The 26,979-nt window shown below is 42.9% G+C and overlaps 1 protein-coding gene across 3 annotated transcripts; it reads left to right on the forward strand.

Annotated features, from left to right (window-relative positions):
* Positions 1 to 26,649, forward strand: Zbtb43 (zinc finger and BTB domain containing 43). Of its 3 annotated transcripts, none has more exons than XM_013021491.1 (3): positions 1 to 90; positions 4,191 to 4,308; positions 21,227 to 22,766. In XM_013021491.1, the coding sequence occupies exon 3, from the start codon at positions 21,250 to 21,252 to the stop codon at positions 22,651 to 22,653; it is 1,404 nt and encodes a 467-aa protein (XP_012876945.1). In that variant the 5' UTR covers positions 1 to 90; positions 4,191 to 4,308; positions 21,227 to 21,249; the 3' UTR covers positions 22,654 to 22,766. The 3 variants fall into 3 exon arrangements, with proteins under 3 accessions (XP_012876945.1, XP_012876947.1, XP_012876946.1); XM_013021492.1 differs by lacking the exon at positions 1 to 90 and adding an exon at positions 1,395 to 1,476 and having other exon boundaries at positions 21,227 to 26,649; XM_013021493.1 differs by lacking the exon at positions 4,191 to 4,308 and having other exon boundaries at positions 13 to 90; positions 21,227 to 26,649.
* The last annotated feature ends 330 nt before the right edge of the window (positions 26,650 to 26,979 follow it).

The following is a 26,979-nucleotide window of genomic DNA, read 5'->3' on the forward strand; positions in this document are numbered from 1 at the left end:
GTGGTTGTCGCGGCGGAGACGGCTTGAGTAGGCCGGGTGTTGGAGGCCGCTCTTTAAGGGCTCGGGATGTGATCGCTGAGCTCTTGGCAGGTAATGGCGGGATAGGGAAAACGCTGTGTGCGGGATGGAGCAGCAATGAGAGGAGGGAAATCCGCCGGGAGGCTTTAGCGTGTTCTCCGCAGGCCCCGGAGCGCCCGAGCGCTCCGCCAGGCCAACGGGTCCGCCGGGCTGCTGAGGGGCGGGCGGGCGCAGTTCTGGGGTCCCATGTCCTACTCCAGTCCGTCTTCAACCGTTCCGGCGTGGAGAGCGCGACACCGTGGGCCTCTCGGGCAGCCTCTTGCCAAGGTCACCCTGCCGCGCCGGGTACGCTGGGCCGGAGCGCTTGGAGATCCTGCCCCGGTATGCCCGCTGGCCTTCGAGCGGCCTCGAGTTCGAGGCTGCCGTGGGTGAGTGCTGACGAACCCAGGCCTGTGGAAAGGCTGCACCCGGACTTTGGTCGTCTGTTTTCCTCGGTTTCATCTCTGTTGACTCCTCTCACCTGCTGTGTCCCCTGTCTTTTTTTGTACCAGTTCGGCCCCCGTCCACCTGGTATTGCTCGCTGCTTTGCCTCTCGAAACGTCTCTGTGTCTGGGCCTCTGCCTTTATTTCTGTCTCCACCTTGCCTTTCTGTGGCTCTTGACCCCTTGTCTGCCACTCATTTGTTCCTTTCACTAATTACCTGAAAGTCAAATCCACTTTTTTGGTCATCTGATGCCCCCTTCTCTACCAATTTTGGATCTGTCTTGTTTGTCTCTCCTCCTCCCCCCCCCCCCCAACTGTGTTTGTCTAGGCGGGTGGAGCAGGCCTGCCTGGATCTCTGGGCAATGGAAGGTGACTCATGACCTCGTGAAACAACCCACACTGGTGGCATTCTCAGTGACTATAGACTGCAGTCTGGTCTCAACTCTGACAGGTGTCGCCCAGCCTTACCAAGTGTCAGGATGCAACAGCGCTTGGGTAGCAGACAGAAGGCCCATCTCAGGGCCAAAGAAGCTTAATCAGGCTTAATGAATCTTGGTCTTAAACCCTGTGTTGTTGTTGTTGTTTTGTGGGACTCCACAGCTCTCCATATCTCATGTGCCAGATAGTTTCCAGGATTGTCAGGAGCCTGACTTTTGAGTCACAGCTAATGCATTTCTAAAGGGTCTAAGGGTCAGGTGGAGATCTTTTGCCTTTCAGGACCCTTAAGATAGTAGCTGAATTTCTTGAAGAGCTTTATGCTTAGCTAGGAGATTATGTCAGTTAAATTATGAGAAACCTACTAATTAGAGATAAAAATAAAGAAGACCCTGCTTCCCCAACATATATTGGAGAGAAATAAGCTGGACACAAAGACAAATACTTGTTGGAAACATCAGAAATGAAGTAACCAGAATCTGTACAAAAATCTGCCTGAGGAGGAAACTTGAAAGATTCTGATGCAGAAAGCTTTACAAGGTTGGAAAAAAATATCATTATCACAGTACCAAAGTGAGGGTTGTTTCTTACTGGGGAATGCCCTTTTATTCATTTCCCTGTAAAAGTCTTGAATTTGTCTTCAAAGTAGTTTATTACTGAATTATTACCATATTTTAATGAATCTTCATCAATCCATTATTGTCACTAAAAAGAGACAAACACTGGCAGTTATAATGTTTTCATTTGGCCTTCCTATTTTATCCTTATTGAAAACAGTGACTTAGACATTTTAAAAAGCACTATATACAAGAAGAGTAAAAATAAAAGAACATACTTATTAATTTTTTCAAGAACTTAATCTTTTCTAAATTGTATTTTTATTTAAGTAGTTATAATAAAGGGTTACCTAGTTTCATTGGATATGCCTTGACTATTATGACTTCATTCTTCTCTTCACTTTCTTTCTTCATTCATTTGTCCCCCCTCCCCTTTACCTTCTACTTTTCTGAATATTTTTCAGTCTATAGTAGTCTATGGTTTTTCCAAGTGGTGCCATCAGAAACATTGACAGGCTCTCCAGCCATTATCTCAGGCAGTGACTACGGCTAAATGTGCCACCTGCGATCATGTCCTGATTTCATGCATTTTATTTATTTATTTATTTTTGGGTCTGGTCGTAGGGCCTGAACTCTGGGCCTGGGCACTGTCCCTCAGCTCTTCAGCTCAAGACTAGCACTCTACCACTTGAGCCACAGCGCCACTTCCGGCTTTTTTCTTTTTGCTTATGTGGTGCTGAGGAATCGAACCCAGGGCCTCATGCATGCAGGGCAAGCACTCTACCACTGAGCCACCTTCCCAGCCCTGATTTCATGCATTTTAAAATGTGTGTCTTAAAATGAGGAATCAGTGCCCTATACTCATTTGTATGAACTTTTCCTTTTTACTTTTTAGTTACAGTAGAGAGATTTTTGTCTTTATATGTAACTATTGAGGGAAAGAATTCCTTTTATGTGTTGCTGTGAGGTTTTGAATTTTAATGAAATGAGTTTCTTATCCTGAATTCTCTTGCATGAGGCTATAGTTAAAACATTTCCTAGCCGGGCGCTGGTGGCTCACGCCTGTAATCCTAGCTACTTAGGAGGCTGAGATCTGAGGATCACGGTTCAAAGCCAGCCCAGGCAGGAGAGACCGTGAGACTCCTATCTCCAATAAACCACCAGAAAACCGGAAGTGGCACTGTAGCTCAAGTGGTAGAGCGCTCGCCTTGAGCTGAAGAGCTGAGGGACAGCGCCCAGGCCCAGAGTTCAAGCCCCACGACCGACAAAAAAACAAACAAACATTTCCTTGGCTTTATTGAAGTATAATGGAAGCATGACTTTTAGGTGGAGGTTGGGATCTACTATAATGTCTTCTCTTGGATCTCAAAGAACTTACTTAGTGGGCCAAGAAGTGCCCTAGAAGTTCTAAGTATGTTCTCAGTTGTTGCTTAAAATTGGAGGAAGTTCTGAATAAAACTTCATAAACTAGGTGGCTTGCTTTTAAAAAAATCTTAAAAGAGAACTTACTGAGTTCTTAAGCTAAAATGTTCCAATTAGGGAAAGATAGGAGACTGATAATTGACAGTCAAGAAAACAAAAGCATTTTCCACAGCATGTTTTATTTAAAAATGGTGTTTTGGTGTTGTGGATTGAATCCACTGAGTCATCCACAAGTTATATCCTTCAAGGATTTGTAGGTTGGTGTCAAACTCAAGATCCTCCTGCCTCAGCCTCCAGAGTACTGGGATTACAGGCATGTACCACCTGGTTTCAAAGGGTATATTTTGTTTTGTTTTGTGGTTCTGGAGATCTTTCTTAGGCTTTGTGCATCATAAGCCCTGTACATTCGGCTACACTCCTAGTCTGGAAGGATGTTTTTATTCTGCAAAAGTATACAGGCATTGACAGTGTTAGTATCCAAGTTTTACAAACATGAGATAATGGAAAAGGTTAACATTGAAGGAAGATGGTGAGAACTATAAGTGAACTCTGTCTTTGTAATGTAAAATTATTACAAAATAAAAAGTTTATTTAAAAGAATAATACATAGAGCCAGTCCCAGTAGTCCACGATAGAATGGCCAAGGCAGGAGTGTCTCTGTAGTTACAGACTAGCCTGGGAATGGTGTTACCTTGTCTCAAAAATTGATAAATAAAATTCAAAGACAAAGACAAAGAAACTCAAAAGTTTCAGAATGAAAGTTTGTATGACCCAAAACACCATTGTTTTGAGTGGTTTGTGTTGTTTTTTTTTCTTGTTGTTGTTGTTCTGGTACTAGAGCTTGAAATCAGGGCCTCAGCTCTATCATTTCAGCCACATTTGCAGTCCAGCTTTTTTCTCTGGTTAATTGAAAATAAAATGCATTTGCCTGGGCTGGCTTGGAACACTGATCCTCAGCCTCCGGAGTAGATAGGAATCTAGGCATGTGCCATCAGCACTGGGCTATTTTTTTACTTTTTTGAGACTTGAGGTTGCTCTATAGCCCAGGCTGGCCTCAAACTTACTATGAAGCCCAAGTTCACTTCAAATTTGAAATTCTGTGTCTACCTCCTCAATGCTGAGGTTACAGGTATGCACCACTATGCTTGGCTAAAACCAGTTTTGATGTGTTTCCTGTCTGTTACTCAAACAGAATGTTTGTTAGGGAGGCACAAGTACATAGCCAATGTTACCAGCATCTCTTACACTTTCAGCATGCTTTTTTTTTTCTTTCAGAAATCAATGTTATTTAATTTGAAGCAAAACTGAAAAATGAATCCATCTTCGTTCATTTATACATACTACTTTTTGATGGTCATGGCATAAATATCTGAGGAATTCAAGTTTGCATTAGGTAAGCTATTGACTTGCTAATAATACAATTTTTTAAAGCTATTACTGAAATCATTACTCTGTGAGCAAAAATAGCAGGGTAATTTGTACACTTTTAGAGCAAAGATAGTGAAGATTTTTGTGTGTGTGGGGCTTGAACTCAGGGCCAAGGAACTATTCCTTAGCTTCTTCACTCAGGTTGATTCTTCATTTCTGGCTTCTTGCTGATTAGTTGGAGATAAAATTCTCATGGACTTTTCTTGCCTGGGCTGGCTTCAAACTACAGATCTCAACCTCCAAATAGTATTATAGGCATCAGCCACCGGTGCCAGCTAGGAGTATAGGTTTTTAGTGGCCATGGAATAAATTATTCTTCTCTTCTGAGAGGAGATATTACACATTTTAAGGCCAGTCACTAGCATGTAATTTCACTGAGCATGTAATTTCAGAGAATAGTTCTGTTGCTTTTTTTGTAGCTTTGAAAAATAATAGATTTATAGTTCTATTTAAATCTTGATGTACCCTTCTAAGACATGTAAGTTTGAACAGGTCTTTTAATCTGTGCTTTTGTTGACTTTAAAATGAGTTTGAAGATAACAGGTTACAGAATCTGAGTTTATATAATGTGCTTTGTGGGCTGTAAAGCATTTGACTCATGTAAAGAATTTTGTTACACATAGGGCATCAGTATTTTTGTACATTTGTGCCAGACTTTAAATTTACCAAAGCAACATTTACTCTGTTTTAATGTGCTTCCTACAGTAAGCATGCAAATTACCATATACTTTGATTAAAGAAATCTCTGGAGGGCTTCAGTACAAATAGCTGGTGGGTCTACTTCCCTGTTTTGTTGCAATCCTCTATGCTTTTTGGTTGTTTAGTCATAGTGTATAAAATTTGATGTACAGTTCCTTAGCCAATTAATAGTGTCCACTATTAAATTTGAGATTGGAGTTTTAGGCCACAGGTCCAAACTCCAGGAGTTTCACATGTCAAGTTTGGCCACCAGCCTCTACAAGCAAATAAAGGGACATGGTAAAGAGCTGAAAAAGGAGATTTATTACATGGTGTGTGAAGACCACACTTCAGGCCATTCAGCTATGTTGGGAATATAGATATGAGCTATAGGTTTAAGGAGACAGAGAATTGAGGATGGGAGAAAGAGGTACACTTAAAACAGCCCCAGACCCAGGTATGTGGTCAGAGATGGTGGCATGTGATTGGCATGTGATGAGGCATCTATTGCCTCAGGATTGCTTAGGTGAGGACTTTTTACAATAAGAGTCATTGACAATTCGCAAGTCCAGTCTCCTGTGGTCTTCTGTCCAATTCTGTCCATTCCTTCTTGGGAAATGACTGCAGAAAAGAATGGCTCATATAAAAGGATATTGATACACAATGGAAGCAGAGATGCTTAGACTTCATCCTGCTTTTATTTAATTTGTGAGCCTAAGTAGGGAGTCAGTGTTTTAAGCAGCCACAGCTTTTAAGTACCTGTTACTAACTCCTCAAAGAAGAGATGTTAGAGGTCTAGTTCAGGTACTCTTCAATAAGTTGTACTTCATCTGCTTAAAAGAAGCCAGAGCCAAGCCCCAGTGGCTCATGCCTATAATCCTAGCACTTAGGAAGTTGAGATCTGATGATTACAGTTCAAAGACAGTCTGGGAAGGAAAGTCCATGAGACTCTTACCTGCAATTATAATCACCAAAAAGCCAGAACTTGAACTGTGGCTCAAGTGGTAACATGCTAGCCTTGAGCAAAAAAGCTTAGGGATAGTGCTCATGCCCTGAGTCCAAGCTCCAAAACCCGTGCCAAAAAAAGAAAAAAAGAAACTTGTTAATTGGTTTGTTGTAGAATTAAATGAGATATACTATGTAAAGTGTTTTGCATAGGCTGAGGGCATTTACTGAGGGTGCGAGCTTGTTTTTACATTTTGCCTTTTAGGAATATTAACGCTGTGTGAACATCATGTTTTTTTTTTTGTTGTTGTTGTTATTTTTGTTCTTTTCTCTTAGGTGTATGTTAGGAGTAGAATTGCTGAGTTACTGGTAAACTCTACATCAGTTGTACCATTTTACATGCCTATGCAGAGGTGTGTAAAGGAAGGGTTCTAATATCCACATGTAATCACCTACACTTGTTAATATCTCTTGCTTGACTTACCTTCCTAATAGGTGAGAAAGGATTTCTCCTAGTTGATTTGCAACTTCAACAACTCCCCATCCCTTTCCCCCTCCCCCTCTTCCTCCCCATCCCCCTCTTCCTCCTCCTTCCTTCTCATCCCCCTCCTCCCTCTCCTTCCCCTCCCCCTCCCTTCCTCTTACTCCTTCCCTCCTTCCTTCCTCCTCCCCTCCTCTTCCCTTCCCCCTCCTCCCTTCCTCCTCACTTCCTCCCCTCCTTCCCTCCTCCCCCTTTCTCCTCTTCCCCCTCTTTCCCCTCCTCCCCCTCCTCCTTTTCTTCTTCCCTCCTCCACTCCTCCTGCCCTTCTTCTCCTCTCCTCTTCCTCCCCCCTTCCCCCCCTCCTCCATCAATTTTTGGGCTTGAACTTGGCCAGGATTCTGTTCCTGAGCTCTTTTGCTCAGGACTTAATGGTCTACCACTTTGAGCCACAACACCACTTCTGGCTTTTGAGTGTTTAATTGGAGATAAAAGTCTCATGGGGACTTTTCTATCTGGGCTGGCTTCGAATAGCAGTCTTCAGATCTTAGCCTTCTGAGTAGCTAAGATTACAGGTGTGAGCCACTGACACCAGCTGATTTGCATCTTCTTAATGACTAGTGATACTGAATATTTTTCATAAGTTTATTGGTCATTTGGACATGTGCTCTGGAAAATTTCTAGATAAATCCTTCATCTTTTTTAAGTTTGGCTATTTGTCTTTTTATTTATGAAATAGAAGAATTTTTTTATTTTGCATACAAATCATTCCTTGGTTATATTTTCTATAAATAACATCTCTTCTTTGATCTGTCTTTTCATTTCTTGAAGGTAGTGACCCCTCTCTTGTAAGTCCCATTAATTTCTCCCTCTACTTTCCAGATCCTCTACTACATTCATTATCAGACCTTGATTACTACATTTATTGAATCTTACCATTAGCCTCTACTTCATTCTTTCTCCTGCTTTAGCCCATCAACAGTTGAATCTTCCTAAACTATGACTCATAGAATCTCCAAAGTAGTCAATGCTGCCCATTGACCACATTAAATGCTTTTTTTTTTTGGTCCTGGGGCTTGAACTCTGGGCCTGAGCATTGTCCCTCAGCAATTCAGCTCAAGGCTAGCACTATACAGTTGAGCCACAGCGCCACTTCCAGTTTTCTAGTGGTTTATGGGAGATAAGAGTCTCACAGACTTTCCTGCCTGGGCTGGCTTTAAACCGAGAACCTCAGATCTCAGCCTCCTGAGTAGCTAGGATTACAGGCATAAGCCACTGGTGCCCAGCCCCACATTAAATTCTTTTTTTTTTTTTGTGGGCCTGAACTCTGGGCCTAGGTACTGCCCCTCAGCTCTTCAGCTCAAGGCTAGTGCTCTACCACTTGAGTCACAGTGCCATGTTCGGCTTTTTTTTTTGCTTATGGGTGCTGAGGAATCGAACCCAGGGCCTCAAGCATGCAAGGCAAGTGCTTTACCACTTAGCCACCTTCCCAGCCCCCCACATTAAATTCTTTTTTGGGGGGGGGTCCGGTTGTGGGGCCTGAACTCTGGGCCTGGGCACTGTCCCTCAGCTCTTCAGCTCAAGGCTAGCGCTCTACCACTTGAGCCACAGCGCCGCTTCTGGCTTTTTTCTTTTTGCTTATGTGGTGCTGGGAATCGAACCCAGGGCCTCAGGCATGCAAGGCAAGTGCTGTACCACTGAGCCACCTTCCCAGCCCAACCCACATTAAATTCTTAAACTCTGCCTTCAGCAAGTAGTTCTCTTCAGCCTTTCTAGGATGTAGAGCTATCCATCTCTGTCACCTGTAGAAGGAAGCACAGGCAATGATGTTTGTTTTGACTGGAAGAGAGCCAAGAGAATCTCATCAAATTGGTCATTTTTCTCTTGGCCATTTTTACTGTAGTTGAGAATTTTGTTTTCAGTGTAAAGACACATACTAGTTACTCAGTTTCTTCAATATGCCATACTCAGAATGCACTAAATCTCCAAGAGATAAATGAACCAAAATGTCAAGTGACTTAGAATATTTCTTTGTTAATAAATAAGATTCATTTGTAGTTACTTCATTTGTTGCCCAGGCTTTGTTTGTTTGTTTTTGCTTGTATTAGGGCTTTGAACTCAGGGCCTCACATTCTCACTTAGGCTTTTTCACTTAAGGCTCATAGTCGACCACTTGAGGTATATCTACACTTTAGCTTTTTACTGGTTATGTGAAGAGTCTTGCAGATGTGTATCTATGTGGACTAGCTTTGAACCATGATCTTTATATATCTCAGCCTACAGAGTAGCTAAGATAACAGATATGGGCTATTGGTGCCTGACTTCTTGTCTATCTAGTTTTGATATCAAGGTTCTTTAGAGTTTTGTTTGTTATTTTGTTTTTTTGTGCCAGTTTTGGAGCTTGAACTAGTGCCTAGGCACTGTCCCTGAACATTTTTGCTCAAGGCTAGTGCTCTACCACTTGAAACACAGCTCCACTTGGGGCTTTTTGGTGGTTAATTGGAGATCATAGTCTCAAGGACTTTCCTGCCCAGACTGGCTTTCAACCATGATCTGCAGCCTTCTGAGTAGCCAGTATTAAAGGCCTGAGCCACTGGTACCTGGTGATATCAGGTTTTTTGTTATTGTTGTTTTTTGTTGGTCGTGGGACTTGAACTCTGGGTCTGGGTGCTGTCCCTCAGCTCTTCAGCTCAAGGTTAGCACTCGAACACTTGAGCCACAGCACCACTTCTGGTTTTCTGAGTGGTTTCTATTGGAGATCAGAGTCTCATGGACTTTCCTGCCTGGACTGGCTTTGAACCGTGATTCTCAGATCTCAGCCTCTGAGTAGCTATGATTATAGGCATGAGCCACCAATGGCCGGCTGATACCAGGTTGTATAATACTAACCTTTCTCCCCCCCCCCCCAGTTTATTTCCTACCCCTTCTCCCTTTTAATACTTCTTGTTTGATTACATTGTATAATCATATATGCCCTAAATATTTCTGTTTTAGGGAATTTTGTTGATGTTCCCCCTGTAAATTTCTGCTATGTTTTAGTTTCCTTTGTCCTACCTTTAACTCAGAAAGATCTTTGTTGACAGTCATTGTGCTAGTCTCGTGCCTTAAGATGATCAAAATCAGTGGTAGCTCCCAGGTCCAGAGTTTAGGCCCATGACCGACCAAAAAAAAAAATCAAAAGCATGATTTATTGAAATTTTTGGAAGACATCAAATTAAGAAACTCTTAAGATGGCTCAGTGGTAGAGTGCTTGCCTTGCATGCATGAGGCCCTGGGTTCAATCCCTCAGCACCACATAAGCAGAAAAAGCCAGAAGTGGCACTGTGGCTCAAGTGGTAGAGCTGTAGCCTTGAACTGAAGAGCTGAGGAACCAGAGTTGAGGCCCATGACTGACAAAAAAAAAAAAAAAATCTAAAATACTTTCTCCTATCATCATTGCTTTCATTTTTGATATTGTAGGATATATTTGCAGAACCTATCTTAGTTTTTATTCTTGAGAAGAAAACATTTTGTTTAAGTTTGGAATTTTACCTACTTGTAGATTGATTGCTTCAGAGGTCTCTTGTTGAATACTTGTTAGACTTGATCTTGGTTCTTAAGCTTGGATGTGGGGCTGAACCATAGTCTGTGGTTGAGCATAACTGGAATGACATTCTCAAGAGAGCTTAAAACACTCTAGACTTTCTTTTGTGTTTGTGAAGTTGTGATACTGGACCAGAGGCTCTTTTGTGTCTTTGGCACAGATGACAAATGATGGCATGTGCCTTCCTGGGCAACTGAATTAAGTTGAGTCTCTGACTAAGATTTTTTTCCTCCTGAGGCAATGTGCAACCTGTGGTATCACCCACTTCTGAATGTTGCCAAGCTGCAGCACCTACTTGTGTGTTCCACCCTGGCTTTTAGCTCTAGGTGTCTGAATAAAGGATATAGCTGATCTTTTGCATGGATTGCTGCTTCTCTCTGCATCAATGGGAGCAGGAAGCAAAGTTGTAGGGGCAGTGTCCCTTCTGTCCCTTCTCTACTCTGTCTTAAGTATTTTTTTTTCCTGCCAGTACTAGGATTTGAACTCAGGGTCTTGTATTTACTTTATTGCTGAGCCACACATCTAGCCCCTTCTTGCTGAGGTTGTTTTTCTGATTAGGGTCTTGCTGTTTCCCCAGGTCTGAGAACTGGACTGTGGAAGGTCCTCCTATTTTACACTTCCTAGGGTTGCTGGGATGACAGATGTACAGCATCATACTCAGCTTCTCTTATTTAGAGTCTTGTGAAAGTTTTGCTTAGATTGTCATGAAACTGACTTTTTCCAATCTCAAACTCACATAGTTGGCAGATGTGCACATCTGTGCCCCTGCTTTTGGTTGAAAAAGGGTCTCAAACTTTTTGTCCAGGCTGCCTTCAAACTTCAGTCCTCCTGATCTCAAGTAGCTAGGGTTACTGATGTGAGCTACATGTGCTAGCTCATCTGTCTTTAAGTATCATGTTTTTATTTTTTTTTTTATGGGTGAGTTAACATTTTAAAAATCTGTCTTTTAATTGGAGAGATTAGACTGATCCATTTATAATAGAAGTAATTACTGATAAGGATTTTTGTTGTTCTGTCTTGAGTCTTGAAGTTAGGTCCTGGGTGCTGTCCCTGAACTTTTCTGCACAAGGCCAGTGCTCTACAACTTTGAGCCACAGCTCTACTTCTGGTTTTCTAGTGGTTAATTGGAAATAAGAATTTCACAGACTTCCTTGCCTGGGCTAGTTTTGAACACTGATACTCAGATCTCAGCCTCCTGAATAGCTAGGATTACAGTGCCTAGCCTGAGATGGATTTAGTTTCATTTTTCAGTTATTTCTTTTATCTTTTATATACATATATTACTTAAGTGTTGCTTATATTCCTCTTCTTTAAAATATAACTTTATTGTTAGTATTAAGGCATTGTAGAGAGCAGGATTGCCATTTATAAGTCATTTGTGGTTTCTGATGAAGAGTTAGCTGGTATTTTTGTTGTTGTTGTTGGTGGTGGTGGTGGTCATGGGGGCTAAACTCTGGGCCCGGGTGCTGTCCCTCAGTCTTCAGCTCAAGGCTAGTAGTGCTCTACCACTGGAGCCACAGCTCCACTTCCAGCTTTTTTCTGTTTATGTGGTACTACGGAATTGAACCCAGGACCTCATGCATGCAAGGCAAACACTCTACCACTGAGTCAACTTCCCAGCTTAGCTGGTAATTTTATTGAAGATAACTCACAGCTTCTCTCTGGTTTGTTAGTTGTTGTTGTTTTTTGTCAGTCCTGGGGCTTGAATTCTGGGCTTGTGTGTTGTCTTGAGCTCGTCAAGGCATACACTCTACCACTTGAGCCACAACACCACTTCTGGTTTTCTGTTGGTTCATTGGAGATAAGAGTCTCAACAGACTTTCCTGCCTAGGCTGGCTTTGAACTGTGATCCTCAGATCTCATCTTCCTGAGTAGCTAGGATTTTAGGCGTGAGCCACCAGCTCCAGGCTTCTCTCTTGTTTTTGAGATTCTTTTTTTTTGGCGGGGGAGGGGATTGAACTCTGGGCCTGGGTGCTGTCCCTGCGCTCTTCAGCTCAAGGCGAGCACTCTCCCGCTTGAGCCACAGTGCCACTTCTGGTTTTCTAGTGGTTTATTGGAGATAAGAGTCTCACGGACTTTCCTTGCCCGGGCTGGCTTTGAACCTCGATCTTCAGATCTCAGCCTCCTCAGTGGCTAGGATTACAGGCGTGAGCCACTGGCCGCCTGGCTTGAGATTCTTTATATGGCTTTCTACAGCTTGACTGTAAGTTGCTCAGTGTGATCTCTTTATCTTTGTTCCCTTTGAAGTTGAATTTCTTAGATGTCTAATATCAATTTCAGGAGTTTCTGATCATTGCTTCATCAAGAATAATTTTATTCTTTGGCTCTTCTTCAGTGTTTCAATACATACTACTAGGACAATCACTACAGCAAGAAGGAGATGTTTGACAGGTCTAAGTGCGGAGCTCCCAATGTCTAGAGAGCAAAATCCATGTTCTTCCTGGTGGTCGCTCTAGGGAAAATGCAGGTCACCTCTCCACTTGTGTGGCACCTCCCCATGTGGCAGAGCAGAGGAATGGTGGGTGTGCTGCTCTCTGAGTACACTGCTGTGAGTGTGGAACAGCTTCCATAGTTCTCAACAACTATGATTTTAATTGGTTTTTTCAGTTTCCTGATTATTCTTGTTGGGGTGGGGCGAGCAAGCACTTATTTATGGCACCTATTTTTGTAGCTTCATTTCAAATGTCTTATTCTTGGTCACTTAGAATTTCACAATAGATTCTTGAACTTAAAGGTCTAAGAAAGATGGGTTAGTCAGTAAATGGTACTAGAAAAATAGGCTAGTTCTTTTGGAGGGAAAGGGCTGGGTTCCAGCCTAAGTTTCTGAAGAAGAAAATAACACATATATTACAGATTTAAATGCTTCTTTTTAAAAAATGTAAGTAATTAATTTTTTTTGAAGTTTGTAGTGTTTTTCTGTGCCCAGCACAAAATCCTGGAATTATAAAATGGAAAAGGATGGTTACCTGATTTCACTGTGACAAGAAACTCTGTCTAGCAACTGAAGAAAATTGCTGCAAAGGATAAAGTTAATTTCCTGAAATTGTAAAAGAAATAAATGGTGAGAATAGGAAAAAGAGAAAAGGGAAAACAATATAAACTGTCCAATTTATTTGAGCAAAAGATAATAGCTGGTGAGTTATATAGAAAAGTAAAATGACTAGTAAATTTTAATAATGTATGAGTCACACTCATGATTAATAAACTGCAAATCAAAATCATACACGAGCCAGTGATTCACACCTTTATTATAGCTACTCAGGAAGCTGAGATCTGAGGATCACCATTCCAAGCCAGCCCGGGCAGGAAAGTCTGTGAGACTCTTATTTCCATTTAACCAGCAAAAAACCAGAAGTGGCACTGTGGCTTAAGTGGCAGAGCGCTAGCCTTGAGCTGAAGAGCTGAGGGACAGTGCCCAGGCCCAGAGTTCAGGCCCCACAACCGGACCCGCCCCCCCAAAAAATAATCTAATCTTGGAGAGGATAGGATGTGACTTGGTGTATAACAAGCTTTCTGAAAAGTGGTTGTAAGAAATGACAGGTGAGCGACAAATATGGGCTCAAGGCTTTATTGTGGGACAGATCTAAGCAGGAATGGAGGCAGCACTTCTAAATACAGAGAGAGGTTGAACTGCTCCCAGTACATTTACAAGACAAAGAAAGCCACCTTTCCAGAGGAGGTGATTGGGAGGCTTTTGCCTACCCCATTCTGTGTCAGCCACACAGGCCTGGCAGTCACATGGATGAAGGTTGACAGAAGGTGTTTGTTTAGAAAGACAAGAGAGAAGGACCAGCAAGGAGATGAAACCTCTGACCATATACCATTTCATTGGCAGAAATTGCCTAGATCTCTGAGTATTGTAATGTGGCCAGACTCCATTATGATTTAAAAAAAAAAAGTCATTTGGGCATTATGTAATCCTTTAGAGGATGTGGAGGGGGAGGAGTTCCTGCTGGGGAGTGTTGGGGCTGTCCTCAAGTTTTCTTCTCATATGGGGGAGTACTGGGAAAATGAGAATAGGAATGCATGGGTCAATATGGGTGAAGTAATGAAGGGTATCTGTCAAATGGCTCAAAAGATTACCTCAAGTCTGTTGGGGTGCTGTATTAGCGCCCTCAGTTTATTTGTGGTTGACAGACTTGTGGGCAGTCCAGTCAAAGCTATGGAGGTGGTAGAGGATCATGTCCTCCCGAACAGTCTGATAGAAGTGATCAGACTGATAATTCCACACTGGGACAAGAGCAAAGGACAGCTTTCTGACCAACAGGTTTTTGATTAAGATAATATAAACTTCTATTTGGGACAGGTCGGAGAGGGAGAAAGGAATGTGAACATAATGCCTTTAGTGCCAGCCACCTCTTAAAGAGCAAAGAGGTGGGCTGGTGCCACAGCAGATGATTAATGGGCAGTGTTGAAGGGTGGAGGGAGTAGAAAATGGGGGTTGATAGGATGAGGAGATTGAGATGTGGAGTTGGGTGGAGTATGTGGAGGAAGAATTGTGGTCATCAGGGTAGAACGGCAGGTCTGAGTCAGGGAGAGGGGCAGAAAAAAGCCTGAGCATAAGGGATTTAAGGGATTTCTCCAGCCTTGCCACTTCAGTGACAGACGTTATCCAGGTCTGTGAGGATATTAAAGTTGAAGGTTCTGTGAGCATTATGCCCACCTTTGGACCTCAGCTCCACCCAAACCTGAGCCCCTCCCCTTCCTGGAGTTCCTGCCAAACAGCTGGCCCCTGCCTCTGGCTGCCCAGACCCACCTGAACTCCCATCTACCTCACTTCCTACCCTCAGACCCTGCTGCTATCTCCATAACAGAGGTCGCCATGTGTTCTCTCTGGGGCAGATATGGCTCCTCTAATAAACATTGTAATAATCTTTTACTTGTGCCTGCCTGTCTCTGCGTGGTCCCCTTTCAGGTACCATTCTTGGGCTATCAAGACATATTGTTCAACTGGTATTGAAGCCATGCCATATTAGAAAATAAGCCTCTTGAGTTTCATGGAGATTAGCCAAGAGACAGCCCAAAAGGGTGTTTTGAGGAGGTTTAAGTTGAGAGGTACCCATTTTAGGCAGAGGGTGGCAGTTGAGATCCTATTAGAGGAATTCTCTGTTGCTCTGGACATCTCCAGGAACAAGGAAGAATTCCTAATTGAGTAGGACAATGCCTTAAGGGGTCATCACCCCTTGAGACAAGTCACTGGGAGCATTTTCCAGCCAGACACCTGGTCTTTCAAGAACAAAATGAAAACAGAGGTGAGGAGGTTTGTAGAGGTAGGAGGTCAATGCTCACCCTTGCAGATCCCATTGTAAGGCATAAAAAAGTCCAAAATGGCTGGCAGAGGACAGTAAAGGTCTCTGAGAAGGTTCAGGAGGCGGGCCAGGGGCCAAACCCAAACCACTGCTGCTGGGTTTTGGCAAGAAATGAAAGGCAAGTGAGGAATATGGGCTCAAGGCTTTATTGGGACAGACCGGCCAGGTGTTCCAAACAGGGATGGAGATAGCAGCAGTGGACAGGTGTGGGCAAAATTTAAACAGAACTTTAGGGTGCAGTCACATGGGTCACATGGACCATAGGAATTCTGGGAGGTGAGGAAACTGTTGCAACTGGGGCGGGAATCTGTAAGTCATACCTGGAAAACAGTACAGCACCAAGGAAATAGAAACTTAACAGATCTTTGTAAACAGGTAGGGATATAGGGTGGGGACTTAATGGGCAGCTGACTCTTGAGACCTTAGTTTGGTAATAAATGTCAGAAAATCAAATACAAAGTCCCTGTAGATACCTTCAAAGGTTTGCCAAGCTAGTTAAGCATCAATATGCAGGATGGGATAGATGAGCAGACAGGAAAATTATATATTTTACTTACACTAATGGGCCAGACTCAAAAACTAAAACCAGGAAGTAAATTTCCTGGGAGCAGATAAACTCCCCTTCCACTACAACTCCTTTTCAGTGGTAAATTGCAAGATTAGATTTAGGGAAGCTCTTCTCCTTTGAAATGGTAAAAATCTGGAAATGCTTCTTTAATGGGTAGTGACTGAAAGACTGCTTGTGTGGCCAGAGAAAGTTCTGATGGTTACCGCTGTTGAAGTTGTGCCTTACCATCTGTCTAAGGATTAGGAGTAACTAGACTGATAGAGAACCCTGATAGTTGCCTGCTTAGAAAAAAATCAAAACCAGTTAGGAACCCTGATATAGAGTCTTTAGCATTAATTTTCTGCTTGGGAAGCAGGAAATGTTTCTCTTTGTTTCTCTGTACTTTGATTATTATTTTAAAATAAATTCTTGCTTGAACTTTTACCTTGTGAGATTCTCTTTACTGAAATACCCTGAATGCTCTTCCTTCCTTCCTTCCTTCCTTCCTTCCTTCCTTCCTTCCTTCCTTCCTTCCTTCCTTCCTTCCTTGTCGTCTGTTGTGGGGCTTGAACTCTGGGCCTGAGTGCTATTCCTTAGCTCTTCAGCTCAAGGCCAGCACTCTACCACTTGAGCCACAGTGCCACTTCCGGTTTTCTAGTGGTTAATTGGAGATAAGAGTCTGATGGACTTTCCTGCCTGGGCTGGCTTTGAACCTTGATCCTCAGATCTCAGCCTCCTGAGTAGCTAGGATGATAGGCATGAGCCACCACCACCACCACCCCACCCCCAGCTTGAATGCTTTTCTTGAATGGATCTCAGGGACATGGTTTTCAGTGGACACTGGGAAGCTAAGGGAATCCTTTCTCCAGAGACATAAGCATTGTAATATTGTTTATAATTTCAAAAATCCAGACAAGTGAAATTATGTAAGGTATGAGAAATGCTCAAATTAGCATACATTCATGTACCAGAAGACATTATGGTCATTAAACAGATTGAGTATCTCTTTGGGGCTAATGTGGGAAGATTTCTGATATATAGTAAATGACAAAGCAGAGTGCTGAGTACAAACAGATAATAGATCAATTTGAATGAGTATTCTCAGAGAATATACATGATTTGTTCTGATAATTACACAGGAAGGTTTCTAAAAAGACATTTGTTAGTAGTAATTTTCTTTGTCAATGCTTGTAGTTCAGCCTGCTGCTAGAGTGGAGCTCTGCCACTTGAATCACACCTCCAGTCCTGTTAATTGCTGGTAATTTTTGTTTGTTGGTTTTTTTTTTTTTTGGGTCCGGTTGTGGGGCCTGAACTCTGGGCCTGGGCGCTGTCCCTCAGCTCTTCAGCTCAAGGCTAGCGCTCTACCACTTGAGCCACAGCGCCACTTCCGGCTTTTTTCTTTTTGCTTATGTGGTGCTAAGGAATCGAACCCAGGGCCTCATGCATGCAAGGCAAGCACTCTACCACTGAGCCACCTTCCCAGCCCAATTGCTGGTAATTTTTGAAGAACTATTCTCAAATTACTATCCTTCTACTCAGTCTCCCTAGTAGGTAGGATCACAAGCCTGAACCAGAGGTAGCCAGCTAACTTCTCTTTTTGAAATTACAAATACCGAAGTCATTTATATCTTGGTCTGCTGTGTTTTAAGTCATTAGGAAATGTATTAAGATGTATAAAAATAGGTTTTTAGACCCCATACTAAAGTTCAAGAATCCCATGTTAGGCCTAGTTGCTCATCCCCATTAGATAAATAGGTAGGTTTAATAAGGTAGCGGATAAAGAGAAAACCATGTAGAATTCAGGCTGGAAGAGAAGTTTATTTACCAAACCGCTGCCCCGCCCTTGGTGGTGGAGAGGTGTGGCCACAGGGGCTGGCTGATGTCCCACCGGGGTTTAAGTAGGGAAGGGGGTTGGGGAGAAGGGGTTGCCAGGTGAGAGAAGTTATAGCCACACTGGCTGCGGATGTGACCTCAGAGCCTGGGACCCTCTCTAGATCTGATAGGCGGTGTGACCTAAGGCAGCCCCAGATAAAACCCTGACCTTGGAGGGGGAGATGACTGCCTCCTGGTGTGCCAGTTACCTAGGTGACACAGGTACTGAGCAGAGACTTAGCCAAGAGGTAGGAGTCTGCCCTGCCTTCCCAGGGCGGGCCTAACAATCCCCATACACCAAAGGTGAAAGACTGAGAAAGGAGATTTATTACATGGCAGCCATAAAAAGATAACACGTATCTCCTCAGCCCTCTTCCAAGGTACAGACATTTGTTTTAGGTTACATCTGAGAGCTGGAGGCAGGGGGAAGAGAAAGAGATGTGTAGTTGAACCAGTCTCAAGTCAAGCCTGGTTTACCATTAGCTCAGTCTTGTCTCTGGAGAAGTTACCATTTTACCAAGGACAGATCAGGAACACATTGTCTCATGGGTGATTTCCTGAGTTTTTCAATGTTTCATTTAAGATAAGAAGATGACATTGTCTGTTTGAGGTATAGTTTGCCTTCTACATAAGATACTTATTAGTGAATTTTCTCTTTCCTGGAGCTTAGGGTGGTAGTAAAGTGACTGCAGCAGAGACTAGCTCAGGTCAAATGGTACCAATAAAATTGAGCTATTGGGTTTTTAGTTAATTCACAGGGCCTAGCAAAGGCATCTTTTAGGCTTCTTCTTATGAAATTGTAAGTTAATATTTTGTTAGTCAAGTACCAGTGGTTCATGCCTGTAGTCCTAATTACTAAGGAGGCTGAGATCTGAGGATTGAAGTTCAAAGCCAGCCCATTCAGGAAAGCCCGAGACCCTCCAACTAATTGCCAGAGAATCTAGAAGTGGAACTGTGGCTCAAGTGGTAGAGTGCTAAGCTTGACCACAAAAGCTCAAGGACAGTGTCCAGACTCTGAGTTCAGCCCCCAGAACCAGCACTAAAATAATAATACTTGGTTTAAAAAAATACTGTTTTTAAGGTGTGTGTGTGTGTGTGTGTGTGTGTGCGTGCGTGTGTGCGTGTGTGTGTGTGTGTGTGTGTGTTATTGGTCATGGGTCTTGAACTAGGGCCTAGGTGCTGTCCCTGAGCTCTTCAGCTCAAGATGAGCACTCTGTACCACTTGAGCCACAGAACAACTTCCAGTTTTCTAGTGCTTAATTGGAGATAAGAGACTCAGACTTAACTGCTCTGGCTGGCTTGAACCTGGATCCTCAGATCTCTGTCTCCTGAGTAGGATTACATGGGTGAGCCACTGGCACGTGGCAGTGTGCATGTGTTTTGATACCAGGGTTTAAACACAGGGCTTCACACTCTCTCTTAGCTTTTTAGTTCAAGGCTGCTGGCACTCTTCCACTAGAGCTACAGCGCCAATTTGGGCTTTTGCTGGTTAATTGTAGGTAAGAATCTCTTGGATTTGTCTGCTCGGGCTAGCTTTCAACCGGGATCTTCAGATCTTAGCCTCCTGAATAGTTAGGATTACAGATGTGAGCCTAATGACTAATCTTGAATTATGGTGTTTTCTTTATTCTTTCTTTTTCTTTTCTTCTTCTTCTTTTTTTTTTGCCTGTACTGGGACTTGAACTCAGTGCCTGAGCACTGTCTCTGAGCCTCTTTGTGCTCAAGGCTAACACACAGCGCCATTTACAGCTTTTCTGTGTAGTTTATTGGAAATAACAGTCTCATAAGCTTTCGTGTAGAGGCTGGCTTCAAACTGTGATCCTCTGATCTTGACCTCCTGAGTAGCTAGAATTACAGGCAATAGCTACTAGCACCTGGCTGCATGATGGCAATTTCTTAGAAAAGGCAAAGGGATGTGCTAGGAAAAATACTATACTCTTTGGAGTCATACTAACCTAGATTTATATCTCAATATAAAAAATAAAACAACTATCTTTTAACCTTGGGAAAGATACTTAAAATAGCTGAACTTGAGTATTCAAGCCCTACATTTACGGAGTAATTTATAAGACAAAGTGGAAAATGATGTACAGTTCCTGCCATATAAAACTTACTCCACGTACATTAGTTTCTTCTTGTCAACGCTTTCTATCCCTCAAGAATGACTTTCAGGGGCTGGGAAGGTGGCTCAGTGGTAGAGCGCTTGCCTTGCATGCTCAAGACCCTGGGTTCGATTCCTCAGCACCACATAAGCAAACAGAAAAAAGCCGGAAGTGGCGCTGTAGCTCAAGTGGTAGAGCGCTAGCCTTGAGCTGAAGAGCTGAGGGACAGCGCCCAGGCCCAGAGTTCAGGCCCCACAACCGGACCCAAAAAAAAAAAAAAAAAAGAATGACTTTCAGTCTTTGTTCGGGTTGTCTGATTCTATATCTCATACTTGGAATTTAGTGATGTTTGACTATTAGAGAAGGTTGACACATAGCACTGCTTTATCTTTTGGGCCATTTACAACTGAATTGGGAGGGGTCAGGCACATCTATAGTTGAGTTCCTGTGTTGTTGCTAAGTCTAGTCCTAACACAGACAAACCCACCAGATACATTTACAGTAACAACACATGTAATCATTTATTTGTTGTAGCTTTATCTTCTGGGTCTATTCAGTAGCAGAGACAGTGTCCTAGTTGGTCTATAACTTCCAGCACTTTAGGGAGACAAGTTTTAGAAAAACCTTGATACTTGCAACTTGATTCTCTGTACCTCACACGTGTATCAGCTTTTAAGGAGTGAAAATTCCCACCAGTGTTAGAGAAACCTACATTTCAGCAAGAGTGGTACCAAAAGACCAGTGTAATTATCTGGTCCCTTGGCACCAGTCCTCTTGTCTATCAGTCTCTACCTAGATTCTTCTTAGTAATCTCCTTTCTTCCTTGAAAAGGCCAGTTCTGTTCTTGCCTCAGAACATTTGCATCTGAATTTCTTTTTCCCCACAATTTTTTTCTGGGGTTAGGATAAGGGGCATGGAACAGAGATCCTCTACTGTGGGTCTACACCTTCAACCCTATTCCCACAATTCTAGTATGACTCCTTCACGTCAACTTGACAAATGTGAGTTGATACTAAGGCCTGACATTCAATAATTTTGGTAGGAAGCATGTTTGTTTTGACTAGAAATATTTACTTTGTGTTCTGTAGGGGATTTATATAGCTTACAGTTGCTATTACTGTGGTAGGTTCTGTTTTCTCACTCACACACTGAGGCAACCTTGAGTCAATACTGTGATGAGTGCTGGGAGACCCAGCCTCTGGTGCCCTCATATCTGTCCTCATACCAATCCCCTTTCCACCAGTACCCATAGGCAAGGAGACTTTATGGAATTTTGGAACTTGTTTACATTTTCTTAGTGATACAGGAAGAAATAGGAGTAAGTTCTTCTTTAGGCTGGGATTAGTAGTAACTTTCCTTTCTCTTGTAGCACTAAACAAGATTTGTGATGAAATGGAGCCTGGAACAAACTCTTTTCGAGTCGAATTTCCTGATTTTTCCAGCACCATTCTGCAGAAACTGAACCAGCAACGCCAGCAAGGACAATTATGTGACGTCTCTATTGTTGTCCAAGGCCACATTTTCCGGGCACACAAAGCTGTTCTTGCTGCCAGTTCACCCTACTTTTGTGATCAAGTACTCCTAAAAAACAGTAGGAGAATTGTGTTGCCTGATGTGATGAACCCAAGAGTGTTTGAGAACATTCTCCTATCTAGTTACACAGGACGCCTGGTTATGCCTGCCCCAGAAATTGTTAGTTACTTAACCGCAGCCAGCTTCCTCCAGATGTGGCATGTGGTGGACAAATGCACAGAGGTTTTAGAGGGAAACCCTACAGTCCTTTGTCAGAAACTAAATCATGGCAGTGACCACCAGTCTCCAAGCAGCAGTAGTTATAATGGCCTGGTAGAGAGTTTTGAGCTGGGCTCTGGGAGCCACACTGATTTCCCCAAAGCCCAGGAATTAAGGGATGGTGAGAATGAAGAGGAGAGCACCAAAGATGAACTGTCATCTCAGATCACCGAGCACGAATACCTTCCTAGCAACTCATCCACCGAGCATGACCGGCTGAGCACTGAAATGGCAAGCCAGGATGGGGAGGAGGGGGCCAGTGACAGTGCTGAGTTCCATTACACCCGGCCCATGTACAGCAAGCCCAGCATAATGGCTCACAAACGCTGGATCCACGTGAAGCCTGAGCGCTTGGAACAGGCTTGCGAAGGCATGGATGTGCACGCAGCCTATGATGAGCACCAGGTCACTGAGTCTATCAATGCCATGCAGACCGAACACTCAGTCCAGCCTTCAGGAGTGGAGGAGGACTTTCATATTGGGGAAAAGAAAGTAGAGGCAGAGTTTGATGAGCAGGCCGACGAAAGCAACTACGATGAGCAGGTGGATTTCTATGGCTCTTCCATGGAGGAATTTTCTGGAGAGAGGTCAGATGGGAATCTGATTGGGCACAGACAAGAGGCCGCCCTGACAGCAGGCTACAGTGAGAATATTGAAATGGTAACTGGGATTAAAGAAGAAGCTTCCCATTTAGGATTCTCAGCCACAGACAAGCTGTATCCTTGTCAGTGTGGGAAAAGTTTCACTCACAAGAGTCAGAGAGATCGACACATGAGCATGCACCTCGGTCTTCGGCCTTATGGCTGTGGTGTCTGTGGTAAGAAATTCAAAATGAAGCACCATCTCGTGGGCCACATGAAAATTCATACAGGCATAAAGCCCTATGAGTGTAATATCTGTGCAAAGAGATTTATGTGGAGGGACAGTTTCCATAGGCATGTGACTTCTTGTACCAAGTCCTATGAAGCTGCAAAGGCTGAACAGAATACAACTGAGGCTAACTAAAAATAGAGGCTGGCCCTTGAGTGGCATGCACAGAAATAAACTATGGTAATTAATGCAAATCTGGGCACAGATGATGCGTGCTACTTGCTATTATGAGAAAAGCTTAAAAAAAAGGAAGATATTTCTGAAAGACCAGCTCTAAGTAGGCCAATTAAAAAAATCTAATTCGTTGGATTGGTATGTGCCAGTCCTGGCCTGGAATGGGTGAGAGGGATAAGTTCATCTGATGCACAGCTGGCAAGGGAAACCTTCAAGCCAGCTGTGATTGAGGCAGGTGGACTTGGGGAAAGAGACATCTGCACTTGGAACTGGACTGCAGCCTACCAGTTCCATCTCAGGTGGCAGCGATTTTTGACCACACATTATCACAAGGTCATGTTTTACTTTGCTCTTATTATAGATCCTTAGGTAATGTGGATTTGTTTTGGTAGCTGCTTCACTGAATGAAATGCTACTTATGTAAAAGCTTCAAATAATGTGATTCCTGGGATGAGAAATTGGTTAACACAGCAATCTTGTCTGATGTTATTCTTTCTAAAGGATACTTTAGGACTGGGGAGGGCCTAAGAGGGTGACATTGGAGGCCTGAAATCAGTAACCTATGAGACAAGTTTCAATTTCTGTAAGATGCCATTGTCACAATGTTTCAAACTTTAGTATTTTAATACTAAAATACTTTAGGTGAGTTTGAACTATTGTATCTAATTCTAATCCTCTTGAGTGCCAGAGTTAGGTGTTTCTGGTTACCCTTCCCTCAGTTCTGTCTAGTTGTAGCATCCACACATGAGATCCACTTCAGCTAGGAGACTTCTGACCACAGTATAGAGGAGTGCACCAGCTGTTGCTCTTGAAATCATGGTGCTTCCCAACAAGGACACCTGAGACCACAGTTCATGGGATGGAGCTGGAACCATAGCCGAGAGTTGGTGCCATATTAACCCTCACTGTCAGAATGATAGTTGGGGAAGAAGCAGAATCTTGTGTGTCAGGTTATACTCGAAAGTAGATGGCCCAAGAAAAAGATAGAGGAATACTCATGGAGGAAAGAGTACAGTGAGCTAAAACTGGCAGTTCTTTATGCTGTGCTGTGATATTTGTTTAAGGGAGAAAGAAGGGTGGGAATGGCTCACACCTGTAATTCCAGCTATTGGGCAGATTGTAGTTCCAGGCCAGCCCAGACAAAAAATTTGCAAGACCCCCCCCCTCACTCCCAACTCAGCAATTAAAGAAAGCTAGTCATAGTGGTTCATACCTGTCATCCCAGCTAGATGGGAAGTGTAAATGGGGGATCACAGTCCAAGCTGGCCCAGCCCTATTTGAAAAAATAACTAAAGCAAAAAGGACTGGGGGCATAACTCAAAGGGTGCAGTACCTACCTAGTGAGTAGCAGGCCCTGAGTTCACACCCTAGTACCACTGGTTAAAGGCTGAGGAAGAAGTCCTAATTTTAGCAAAATAGTCTGACGGATTCATGCTCCCAAGTTACAGAAGAAGCTGCATAAATTTACAAGTCTGCACATAGCTATATCTAGCAAACAATAAGCCGAGCTACTAGTCTAAGGCCTTTTCTGCTGATCAATCAGTTGTTTTAGGGTCAACAGAAGGCATGTATCCAGAATGCCGTTCAGCTGTGTAGCATGTCTGAGGTTACCAGGATAGGACAGGGTGCTACTGTTTTGTCATCTTTTTAGAAACTTACTGCTCTATTACTTCGAAGTAGAAACTTGTTTTCGTCCAAATAAAAAAATAGTTTTTCTTGGACTTTGGGTGAAATTTTGTTTTAAAAGTTTTGCTTTGCTCGAATGTGATAGACATTACTGGCAAAGGCCTCTGCTCTTCAAGCACCCCTCACCCAGGGTTTCCTTGTTGAACATTATCTGGAGAGTGGGGAGAAAGTACCACTTAGCTCTTGCAATCAAGATTTACAAAACATTACATAACAGGGATCTACTCACTAACACTGTATCAGTCTATATAAAAAGCACTTTGTATTTAAAACTTTATTATAAATATATATAGTTGGTTTTTTTAAATTTAGAGACTAGATATTACCTCTTGGTTGTTTGTCACATGAATACTATCTTCTCTTAATGTTGAAACTTTGGCACTGGACAGTCCTTTCTCAGTACCACATGGACATGCATTGAGGCTGGACATATATGTTAGAGACCAGGGTGGGTATAATATTGGCCACTACAGTGAGGAGAACTTGATCTATTGCTCCTACTAATTTCCATAGTAAAACACTGAAGCCATCTGTTCTACCCAAAGCTGGTCACCGCTCCCATGGTATCAGCAGAACATTTTTTTTTTGCCTGTTGAAAAGGTTCAGCGTGATGTTTTCTATTAAAGATTCTATTTAAATGAGCACTAGGACATTTGGGGTGGAATCTAAATGGTAAAATTAAAATCTTCTGGGGAAACCATAGTCCCTCAGTTACGCTGAATCAGCACTCTCATCCTGAGTGGTGATAAAGAGCTTTTGTTCAGCCAGGAGTGTGGCCAGCCCCTGGGGGCCAGCTCTGCTGGGACTTATCTAATATGTTTGAAGAGTAGTATCTTACCAAATTCCTTCTGTGAACATCAGCTGCTAAACGTAGAAGTTAAGTTCTTCACATATGCCCTTTTTTGTAATTGGGTTTTTGTAAAACCTGGGGTTGCTCATTGGGTCAGCCAGAGCCTGTAAGATATTTGAGTGTATTGAGATACTGGCTGTGTTCAGGAGGAAGAAGAAGGGACAGCCTTAGCCTGGGTGTTAAAAAGTAAATATTAATAAGATGCTCTTTTAGGTTAGGAGATCATTGTAATGACAGTCTCTTCCCTTAGTGTCAACACAGCTTTAGAAAATCTTCATCCTTCCAGATGAGGTTGGATAGTTGTGGGTGGCATTTTCCAAGCAATCTTTCAAGGATCATTTCCATACATGTTTAACTAAGGTGTTTGTCTCCTATTTTGAGTCTTAACTGTGATTTTCCTCCATCTTGGTAGTAACAGGCTTCAGACACCACTGGTGGCATTTGGTATTCTGTGTAGACCATGCCCTTTGTTTGGATGAACACAGATAACAATAATCTACTTGGTCCAACAAAGGAAGGAATGAGGTGACCGGTCCTCATGTGCTAAGAGCTGTCTTTAGGCTCTTCTCAGCGCTGACCTGTCAGTTTCTATGTCTCACCTTTCTCCAGCTTAATTTGGCCTCTGTTTTTAAGGATCTCTCCAAAAGGCCCCTTTCCTTATAGGAGTACTTGATGCTGGGCAGGTTCTAGCTATTTAGCAAGCTGTGGCTCCAGCTTGCCGAGGGATGCAAACCCTGAGCTGGTGTGGGAAGGAAGTTGAAGAGCAAGAGGCTGTGTCTTCCCCTGGGAAGTGCTTTAGCCTTAAAGGCTGATGAGAGTATGTCTACCACAGATCCAGGGGTTTGCTCTGTGGTACGTTAGATACTGGAAGAAACCAAGGGATGCATTACCCCAACCCCCTTCTGTGCCACTAATTTCTGTGGATTTAGGTTGCATTCATGGGTGACTAAATTTGTCCAGAGAAACCAGGGTTTGTTTTGGTTTTTGGTTTTTTGCTACTTAAAGGTACATGTTTCTTATCTCAATTTCTACTGATAATGCCCTATGGGAAGATGCTGGAACACATTTTGCAAATGTGACTTTTTTTTTTTTTTTAAATTTTGCTTGAAGCCTGTGTCATGTCAGTTGCTGCTGCTGCCTTCTTTCTTTTGATGAGGTTCCCACTGTTTCTCCTAGAAAATTACTTTATTTATGCAAGTCAGGTGACTTAGGCCACAAAACCATTTGATGATAAACAGATTATCATTAGGTGCATATCTTATTGACATTTTGTGAAATGTTATGCCTGTATTGCAAAAGTTGAATAGTTTTGTCTTTATATAATTGCTGTCTTCAGTGTACAGCATGGTTTTACTTAATTGAATGTTACTGTTTAATATTTTCTTCTTATAGAAGAGACCATGCCCTTTTGTATGACATGTTTTAATAAATGTTATCTGTCAATTTTGTAAAAGTTTCGTTTTTCACTCTTGTATAGATGAACACTTCTGTCTTGCTTTCCAGTCTGGCTTTTGCCACCTAAGAATAAGGTCATATTGTGGGCTTTTCATAAGTAAACGCCGAATAGTGGGTGAGTGGTCCAAGGTATACACATGCAGGGTATGCCCTGAGTGCCAGCTGGGTGCCCTCACCCCACACATGCCCATGGGGAGGCTGGCCTACCTGCCAGCCAGGATGCACCATTGACATTGGGAGCAGCCAGTAGGTGAGAGAAGGGGAATGCTCCTCTCTCCTGCCAGGTGTGGGGTGAT

The sequence above is a fragment of the Dipodomys ordii genome, unplaced genomic scaffold (assembly GCF_000151885.1).
Source record: "Dipodomys ordii isolate 6190 unplaced genomic scaffold, Dord_2.0 Scaffold55, whole genome shotgun sequence".
Classification (NCBI taxonomy): Eukaryota; Metazoa; Chordata; class Mammalia; order Rodentia; family Heteromyidae; genus Dipodomys; species Dipodomys ordii.

Excerpts from the sequence above, each read along its gene's own strand:
- Zbtb43 (XM_013021491.1), top strand. The coding sequence starts at position 21,250 with ATGGAGCCTGGAACAAACTCTTTTCGAGTCGAATTTCCTGATTTTTCC.